Source organism: Papilio xuthus, unplaced genomic scaffold (genome assembly GCF_000836235.2).
Source record: "Papilio xuthus unplaced genomic scaffold, Pxut_1.1 DF827680.1, whole genome shotgun sequence".
Lineage (NCBI taxonomy): Eukaryota > Metazoa > Arthropoda > Insecta > Lepidoptera > Papilionidae > Papilio > Papilio xuthus.
Window position 1 is genome coordinate 1,216,474 of NW_013530969.1, and position 10,470 is coordinate 1,226,943.

General features: G+C 33.1%; 2 protein-coding genes across 3 annotated transcripts in view; both read right to left on the bottom strand.

Annotated features, from left to right (window-relative positions):
* Positions 1–6,811, bottom strand: part of ctrip (E3 ubiquitin-protein ligase ctrip) — a 32,069-nt gene extending 25,258 nt beyond the window's left edge. For both annotated transcript variants that reach the window (XM_013311207.1, XM_013311202.1), the window contains exon 1: positions 6,490–6,811. The gene's annotated coding sequence lies outside the window, so the exon portion shown is untranslated. The remainder of the gene's footprint in view (positions 1–6,489) is intronic.
* A 716-nt stretch (positions 6,812–7,527) lies between these two features.
* Positions 7,528–9,829, bottom strand: LOC106117123 (zinc finger protein 658B). Its single transcript, XM_013311209.1, has 4 exons — positions 8,879–9,829; positions 8,351–8,548; positions 8,138–8,241; positions 7,528–8,017 (listed from the first exon to the last, which is right to left on the bottom strand). Exons 1-4 carry the CDS (start codon positions 9,723–9,725, stop codon positions 7,556–7,558), a joined length of 1,611 nt encoding a protein of 536 aa, XP_013166663.1. The 5' UTR covers positions 9,726–9,829; the 3' UTR covers positions 7,528–7,555.
* Between the last annotated feature and the right edge of the window lie 641 nt (positions 9,830–10,470).

Sequence of the window (10,470 nt, forward strand, 5' to 3'; positions counted from 1 at the left end):
AAACTATAGTAATGTAACTAAAATATGATTACTATATCTAAAATATTGGAAGCCTTGATAGAATAATAAGGTAAGTGTAGTTTGGATTGTGATTAACAAAGGTAACCGGAGTAGTCAATCGTCAATCACAATTCTTAGGGAAACGACGCCAATGTATCTTATTTACTAATGTATTATAGAACGTATAAAACTCTATAAAATATACACATAGTATGTAGTTCATATATTATATTATATTTTGAATCGCAGCAACCAATTGATAAACAACGTAGTGTCCTCATTTGTTACCCTAATTTCCTAAAATATCACAAGCTATTTCGTATTTATATAATTTTTGTTGTGTTATCGTTACATCGTATAACTGTATTTATCTATGCTTCTATTATTTTCATGATTATATCTTACTAATATTATAAAAGCAAATGATAAGATGGATGGATGGATGTTTGTTGAAGGTATCTCCAGAATGACTGAACGGATCTCGATAAAATTTGGCGTACATATAGAACATAGTCTGAAAGAACACATAGGCTACTCATAAGGTGTCTTTTTAAATTTCGCGCGGACGGAGCCACGGGCCACTGCTAGTATAATTATAAAAGTTGACTATTCAAGTAAATACATATATACCAACGCATGTTGGTATAACATACTTTGATATGTGATTTCTGATAAAATATTTTATAGCTAAACTCACTTTTATACCATTGTACTTGAAGGAAATATTAGCATTGAAGACACGCTTCGTAGAATGTTATTGCATTGAACATTAATACGCTAATCTATTTATTGTTGCAAATTTTAATTTAAAATTTACTTGGAAAGGTTTTTTATATACTCTAACTTGTGATATATTACTTTGACCTGTAATTTACATTCTTATCATGAAGTTATTACTCGTGGTACTATGAGTTCTTTACGATACTTTGAGTATTGCACTTTGTTTGCCTAATGGTAAATCTCCTTTCGAACTTAAGTTTGAAATATAAATATAGGCCACAAATTTTAGGTAATGACTGTTTTACCGTAGGTTTCCGAGTTCAAAATCTCTATAAAAACATATCGTCATCACTGTCATTTACAGTGGCAAAAAGAGATAATAATGTGTTTTAAAAGAAGATCTTAGTAACGAACAGGACAGGGTTTTTGTCGGTTTTCCATTGTCAAAACCATCATGAAGATCCTAACATGTGTGACCTGCATAATCGAGCCCTCGATTTGGCTGTATCTTTAATGCTCTACATGTAGAAATGCGAACCCCACTGCTCCGTTGACGAGAGACAGGTGTGACTATTTTTGTATGAAAGTCTGATTACATAACTGAGCTGTGTTAGAACACGTTCCAAAACTAAATATGTTCAAAGCCAATATGCGTTTATAACCGTTTTCTTTAAGGTAATATTTAATTAAACTTAACGATATATTAAATTGACACTGGCATTCGGCACAATTTTGTTTTTTATTTTAATATTTTCAAACTGAATTATTTTGTATTTAATCAAAGAAATTGCATGAAACTGAACGCCTGGCTGTATATTGGCTTTTCCTTTTATACATATTTTATTTGCAAGAACCTTGCAGCTGGATTTGTAACACAAGGACGGTAAGTTTTCTCCTACCACACGATAGTTCGAGGTTCTATGTAAAGTTAATAATTTTGCAAATTATTCAAATTTTGACACCGAATTGTACACTTAGCAACTAATAGTACTTTGCTTTACACAATTTAGGGACGGCTTGTCACCAACGGTTTACAATTTTTTATATTTATATAAGGGTAATCCCCCTTTTATGAATATTACTACAAATCTTAGACCCATGCTGTTTGCACCTAGTTCTACAACCTTGACCAGGTCATCAATCACAACAATGTGTTACACCTACGTATGAAAAAAAGTTACGTTGTGTTTTTTATTAAAAATCGCACACAGCGTTTTCGTCTTTCTCATTAAAAAAAAATGAAATCATTTTTTATATTGCAAATATTTCTTCCGCACACTCTCCAACAGCGTCTCAAGGACGGATCTATATTTTGTCGCAGAAAGATCAAAAATAGTTACTACGCAGTTTCCAGCTTTCATAGCAACTATGCAATGAAGTCAATCACAGTCGAGCCTGGCAAGCGGAGCGGCGTACATCGTGAAGTGCGATTAGAAACCACAAAAGATAATAAACTAATTATAGTGCCAGTTGCATCGCCGCGCCGCGGACACTGATATGTTATCGATGTTTGTATGAAACAAACACGATTCTTATAGCACAAAGCATATCAACTTTCACATAGACATTTTACGGGAGCCTCATTCTCTTCATTCATTTGTTTTTTTTTTTACTTTTGCTTCGAGGTGTTTAAGTGTAAATGTAGTTATTCAGGATACAGTTATCGATTATTTTTGATATCCAAAATAATTACAATACCAAAAAAGGTTCTTGCTTTTAACGCTTGTTTGCTCAACGGAGATTTCACTTTTCCCTTTAACTTGTCTTAATATGACACATAAGCCTGTTATCGGAAATTACTTTCTAGTAAATATTATATACAACCTGCCGTACCTCCATCCACCCGGTATTAAAAAAAACACTTAAATAACCTATGTGTTCTTCCAGAATAAATTCTATATGTATGCTAATTTCATCGGAATCCACGGAGACGTTCTGCAGATAACTTCTAACATACATCCATTCATATATTCGAATTTATAATATTAGTAAGATTTGGAAAAAAATGCGTAACAACAATATATATACAATACTTATGTAAGTAAGATACCAAAACAAGCTTATACACAACAAAAGTTGGTATTACAAAGGATCTAGCCACCTGCGTTATATGATTGCTGGTAACATAACTTACGTGGAACACACACTTTTTTTTTCTTAATATTTCTTACAAAGTAATCGCACAATATGTAGGGGTCGCGCTAGTTCTCTCAGCAAAAACGAATGCAACCTCTTCTTATTCATAGTTCACAGACAGGTGTGTAAATTCACACAGCCAGCTTTGTGTTTTATGCACTTTACTAATACATCCATGTCCCACATTACAATAAAACTAAACATTTTTAATCCCTTAAGATATAAGAGATATTTCTCTTATTGTTTATCTTATAATAATATTTTAGAAGCAGAAAAAAACATGAGAACAATTCTCAAGGACTTTTAGTTTGACTTTCGAAACACGGATACGGAAGTTACGGAGTTTGTGAAGTAAACATAACCGTAAGTTTTAAGTTAACTATTATTTCTAAGGTATATTGCCAAACAACAATACTAGACTTATTTCATGATATCGCATTTAACAAGTGCAGTTCTAGACGACCGATAATATATTCGGAGAAGGGTTCATTTCAGATGTGTTGTATAGTTTTAATAATGTATAGGAACATTGTAGGGAGAGGAGAGGAGAGGGTATCGACGGGTGAGGTGCGGTGCCGGCTGGCGGCGGCGGCGGCTCTCGTCGGATCGATACCGCGGCGCCCCAGCGGCCCAGCGCCTGCCGCCTCGCCCTCGCTCACCTTACCTTGTCCCCGTGCCAATCTACTGCCACAAACATTGCCTCGCGCACTAAAATCTATACTAAGTCCCACAATACAAATGAAAGACATTTCGAACGTATTGAATTTCTAAACATGTATGAAACTTTAAAGAATTATTAATAATTTTTAAACAATATTTAACTTATTTTCAATTTATCAAGGTCATCCTTTAAATAAAAAAATATAACAAAGAGCAAATCAGAAGTTGTGCAGAACAGAGAGTTCGGCACATAAGTAGCTGGGATATTAATGATATATTTGAGTTGACTTAGCATTTTAACAATGTCATTTATATCACTTTCTTTAATATATGCAATAACTTTTAATGTATTCATATCATACTAATATATTGGATGCGAATGACGAAATCTAGGAAGGGTATAATCATGTACTTATAACTTTCGTGAAACAGTTAATGTAATTCGCGAAATGAAGGTCGTGAGCGTAGTGATATTTTTGTAATTATTTTTAATTTGTTGCAAAAATATATTGCGATCAATCGGACGTAAAAACATTTTTCAACTCTTTGAATAAATGTTTGAACCTGGCATGTAAATTGATGTCTAAAATGTAAACACACTTACGTATTGCATGAAACGTGGATGCTATGACCTACGCTAAACAACATTAACATATTTTTTTGACCAAAATCTTAACTTCTAGGCAAGCGATAAGGAGGTAAACAGCCATCTTAGAAGATTTACCAGAAAGTAGAAAAGGCAAGAATGAGAAATGAGCCGTTCGTGCGGCATATCTCGTGTACGAAGTGTAAAAAATGAAGGGTTACTGCTTCTAGCTGCTTAAACATCTAGTCATCGTGATCGTATTTTGATTTGTGGTATAAAAATATAAATTATTGTGAAATCAAAACAACGAAGGCAAATTCAGAGTATTGAGTTTCGCAACAATAAATGTAGGGGGAAAGCGTCCACATCTCCCTCCGCATCGCTAATACCATTCCGCTCAATACTGTCGCACGCTTCGAGTAATTAAATTAACTTGTCAATTATAATATCAGGCTTATTCGACACAACATAGCTCGCAGTCTAAAAAAAACGATCAGTATTGAAGACACATTATCATTGTGACAATGACAAAATTTACTTTTATACTATGGGACAGTAAGATATATCTTACTAATTTACATTTATCAGTGGTAGAGCCCGCTTTAACATCTTCACACGAATCGGGCCGGCTCGCCCGGTGAAATACCACGACCATACAGAAGACAGGCGTGAAGTGGAAGCAATTCCGCGTTTCGTCTGATGAGTGTGCGTCACGGAGGCCTAATTTAGTACTCTTCCACTTCCCACCCTTTTTCTTATAAGGAAGGGGTGGGAAGTGGAAGTGGACTTTCCGGATGAGAAGATGCATAGGAAGGGAAAATATTTTCTTTCTGTGCATCCTCTCCTCCGTCGATTAAAGGTAGGCAACGTATGCAACTGCGTATGTCTATGGGCAACAGTCACTTCGCTATTTCAGCGATTTCAGGTGGCCACTCGCTCGTTTGCCACCTTATGATATAAAAAAAATATTATAATTTTGAAACTTTATATGGATGAATATTTGTTATGAAGGTATCTCCAGAATGAGGTAATGGATCTCAATGAAATTTGGTAGAGATGTAAAATATAAACTGGAGGAACATTAGACTACTTTCTAGGAATTTTCAATTCAGAGCAGACAGTCGCTGATAAAAGCTACTTTTTTTAAAATAATCTCATTCTTCTAGATAAATTTGGCTATACTTGTCAACTAACAACATTATCACCAAGGGGTTAGGGCCTACCCTAAGACAGGTATGTCTATTTGCAGGCCCCAGGCACATTTTTGAATAAATATGGAAGACCAAAATGTTTTTCTTCACAAATGTAAAATAAAGGTTAATATTAAATTTGATAATACAAAAACATATTTCCGTCATGGTATCATAACCATACCTGGATTATAAGTTCTAAACCAATCTGCCACCGATGCTCCTATTGGCTATAATTTCTTCTACTAATTTTAAATTAGTATTTTAAAGATAAAGGCCATGAAACTGAAAATGTAACTTCATATGAGTAAGTATCGCAAAATAATTACTCTCAACTGCAACTAGATTTTATTTTAAACCTTAACTATGCTAACAGGAAATCCTGGGGTAAGCACAGTTGTGGAAATATAAAATAGACAATTTTTTGTATCAATCACAGATTGGAGAAAACCCTCGTAACATGCGTAATGCTGAAATTATTTGATTTATTATGCCTACCTTAAGAAAAGGCATTCTTTTACCGTAACCGAATATATATAAAAAAATCACCACATAAAGATACAACATGAAAAATTCAAAAGCCAAATAGAATGCAGCGGAATAGTGAATTACCTAGGTGAAAAAATGCACCTTATAAGTTTCCTTAGTTACTTATTTAGCACTAACCGAAATAAACATAATATTTTAATTTTGATATTAGTGTTGTCAATATATATAATTGTTTTCCATTTTCCTCAAATGAAAAGTAAATCAAAATGGTATTACTTTACAATGGGGAATCAGGCCCTATTTCCGTAAAATTGATTTTATATGATAGTGTACAACCTCATTAAGGTAAAACATTTCACTCATATATTTATTACCCTCATTAACGTTACCTATAGAATTTTTTTGGGGGTGGCTATTTATTTTCGATAAATGAAAAAAATATATTTGTAAGTTGTAAGTAAATAGTCCAATTTTAACAACTATAAAGTAAAATATCCTGTTCTTATTTATTAATTTGCTTTCTTTTCGATTTCTTTGTTCTTCGTTGTTTGACCAACAAAAAAGTCATGGCAAAGAAAATTCAAAATAGTATATAATATAAAACAGCACGCCATTAATTTTATGAGAACTTTACGAATATACTCCGAATAAATTATTTATAATTGTAAATCGAAATAAACATAGTACATAATTATAGGGATCACTTACCCACAGACAAAAGGTTTCCAAAGTGTGAAACCACGTAATGGAACAAGTCACTTTAATAAACACATCGCGTTTCAGAAATACGACGTAATAAAACTAAAAAGCATTTGTCGTAATGAGCGACAAAATCATAAATCGATTAATATTTTACTCAGTAAGAATTTTCAAAGCATAATATTTTCACTTCAAGTTCACAAAATGTCACTGTTTGAAAATGAAATGACACTGTTCAATTTTGACCCATTAAAATTTTCACTGATTTTCAAACACTCGGAATAAAAACAGCTGGCTGATACCAAACCAAAGCGTGTTTTTTTCTCATTCTGACTACCACAGACAATGTATTCTCAGAAAGAAGATGGTGTTGTCATGTCATATGAATTGTGTTTGACATTATGGTTTTCCATAAACATTTAAGAGGAAAGAGAGAAACATTAACTATTAGAGATTAGAGAAACGGACTAGGAAAATGACCTACCTGTTCCGATTAACTCGTGCCAACTCATGCTTATAAAAGCTTAATATTCTAAAAAATAAAATAGAAGTTGATTCAATAACATCGTACTATTTTTATGCGTAATCGTTGTTTAAAGTTATAAAAAAATCAACATAATTGGTTTATTTAAGTTTTTAAACTATAATCCTTTTACTAGCGAACGTCCGTGTCTTCGTCAGCGCAGAATTATAAAAGTAGGCTATTATATACCCGTGCGCATCAATTATTCAAAAACATAATGTGGACGAAATATATTTTTTTCGATATTATAAAAGACACTCCAATCTTATTAATATGTACAAATGTAGAGATAACAATTAAAATAAAGAAGTGCTGGCATCAACACATAAAAAAGTGTTATGAATAAACTTTTCTTTATATAAAACTTGAAAACCCTAAAGAACGATAGAGATTAATCACAATATAAAATTCATAATGATAATATGCTTATCAATTGTTTGCCTTTCACTATTTTACTAATTTTAGCCGATTTCAAAAAGGTTCTCAATTCGTCGGTATGTTTTTTTCTAGGAATAGTGACATGATTCGATCTACAAAACGTTTTTATTTTCATTATATATAGTCATCGTCATTAGTCAAACATAAGTTTTTTAATATTTCTGATGGTGAGGGGATATTTTTGTCATTAATTGGCACAGAATCTATCAAATCCTCAAGATCATCTCCAAATATTTCGTAGTGTTTGTATTCCGTGGCGTTATTATCATCACGATGTGTAGAGTAACCGGGATCTGACATTACGTCATGGTCTTCATTGCTTTTGGTAAAAGCTTCTGCTATTATTGAGAAACCATCGGATTCAATATCTTCCAAAGATAGTTTTGCTCCAGTGCGAACCAATTCCGCATTAGCTTCAGATATTTCTGTGTAATTTAAGTTACTGCAATTTCCTTCATTGGTGTTAGGCGTTGGCTCGTTTTTATACTTTTTTTTAAGTTTTTCTACCAGATCACCAGACTGCCGAACGACAGTACCAGGCGGTTGTGCTTGACACTTATGTGTTCTTTGGGATACCTGCAAAAAAGACACCAAGTTACGGTTGTGTACATTTAGTTGTTCTATTGCTCGTGATATTTTTTATAAGCCAATGAAAATTATACAAGCGCATAAAAACGATACGAAACGATGCCTTACTTTATATCGAAAACTTTTTTTGCAAGCTGTACATTTATAAGGCATGGCGCCTGTGTGTATTCTGCGATGCACTAAATATGAAACGCGTTGTCGAAAGCATTTTCCTGTAACATGAATTTTTAATAATTTACAATTTAGTTTTATCTTGTAAATAAATTTTTAGCTTAGGAGACGAAGGTCAAAAAGTTTACAAATGTTGTAAAACAAACTTACCACATGTTTCACAGGAAAACGGCTTTTCTCCAGTATGTATACGTTGATGGTTATGGAGAGTCGATAATTCTTTGAAAGCTCGATTGCAATAATTACATACATGAGGTTTTTCATCATTGTGATAAAGGAGATGTTTGTGGTAAGATTGTTGGAAGGTAAAAGTTTTGTTACATTGTGTACACGCGTACGGTGTTTCCCCTGAAAAAATATATAACATACAATTAATAAAAATAACATGGTATGTACTTATAATAAATTGAAATGTTAATTCATGGTAATTTAATTCACCAGCAAGCTCTACATAATAAATTAATGCCTTTGTTCAGTTTTAAATTGTTGGTGGGTTTCTGAAGTAAACGAAGCCATAAAGCACAATGATTAATGGCTTTTGTTAAAGTTAAATGCGTTTTCATGATGTTTTTGCAATGCCTAGTTATTATAAAATTATATTTGACACGATTGGTACATAATGACGAATATGAAAATTGGTTAGTAGTATTACCTCAAATGAACACCAATATGTTTAACCTGTATGAAGTCGTTTGTGCTTCTTTAAAAAGTATTTTGTTGTAAAGCTTTTACGGCAAACATCGCACTGCCATTGTTTCGCATCACTCCTATCTAGTGTAGTAGGTTTACTTTCTATTTCACCTTTTCCACTTTTTTCCTTTAATTTTTTTGTTGTGGCAGATTGAGAAGGAAAGCCATAGTGGGCAACTCTTAAGTGTACCATTAGTGAACCTCTCATTTTAAAAGTTTTAGGACATAAATGACAATCGTAGCTTGAAAAGTTGTTATCAGATTTGTCATCCAAATTGTGTAATAAACATTTGTGCATTTTTAATATGTTGGAATCAAGGAAGCATAAGCCACATACATTACATTTATGGTCGGTATTCACAGTAGCCGTTTCAGCTTTCACAGTTGGTATGTACACCGGGTTATTACTCTGAACACATCCGTCCACACCACCCTGTATATCTATAATAGGAACGGTATTCAAAGCTATCACTGGTAATTTTGGATATATTTTAACAAACTTAACTGGCGCCGTAGATGCCGATACTTTATTTTTAGACGGCGCCGTTCTTGTTTTCTTTAGCGTGGTAGGAGGTATTTGACTTCCCTGTTTTACTTCAGATTTTGTTTCCGTCTTTTCACTTTTTTCCAACGATCCATGTGATGATAAAAACGAAACGTGACTGAAGAGATGTATGGTTAATTTATCCAGTCCCGACAGCGACTCTTGACATATTGGACACACTATATTGTTGGTGGAGACGTAAATCAATCTGTCTTTTAATGCTTGTGCGGAATTGAAAACACCAGTATGTAAACATATTGGACACGGTAAGGACGCTGCGTCAGCACTCATTTTATTAAAATTTTAAACAAAAAACGATGTTAGTTTTTGTGAACTATGTGTTGCTGCGATAGCACGAAACTAAACCACCCGAACGTTATTTTTAGAGCGCTGCGTGAACTCTTTTGGCGGCATGTCAAGAAATTTTACTACTTATACGAAATGGATTCTTGAGAAGCGCTCCATAATTAACTGTAACCATTAACGTTTTGTGGCATTTGATAAAATATAATAACTGTGCCAACATCTTAAGAAAAGTCTTAGATAAGGGTTAATCCATAATCAGCAACCAATTAATTTCCTTTTTCCCATTGCATTTTATTGCAAAATGATATTGATGCTCGGATGGGTTCACAACGAAATTGTTTATTGAGAAAGTAAAGGAGATTTTACGAAACTTCTATTGTGTAATTTCCTTATAAGAGATCCTGATTCTTGCCCGGTGCTCCCCTATACATTTGTAGTGTAAAAGCGGATATTTCTTATTTCTAGAGTAATAACAAGTGCATATTTTATGTACATATTACTTTATCAGCGAAGGAAATCAAAAATCAATAAATGCAAGTCATTGAAAATTGTTAGACGAAGAGCAATGTCATTACTGAATTAAACAGTACCACTTTCGTAAATCCTCTTTAATACATTAATATAATTAAACCATACTTTCTTCAGTATTTCTATAAACTCTACCCTCGAAATATAATCGTATGCCAATTTGAACATTATGAATAGGGAATTAAATTATTTTAAACTAGGA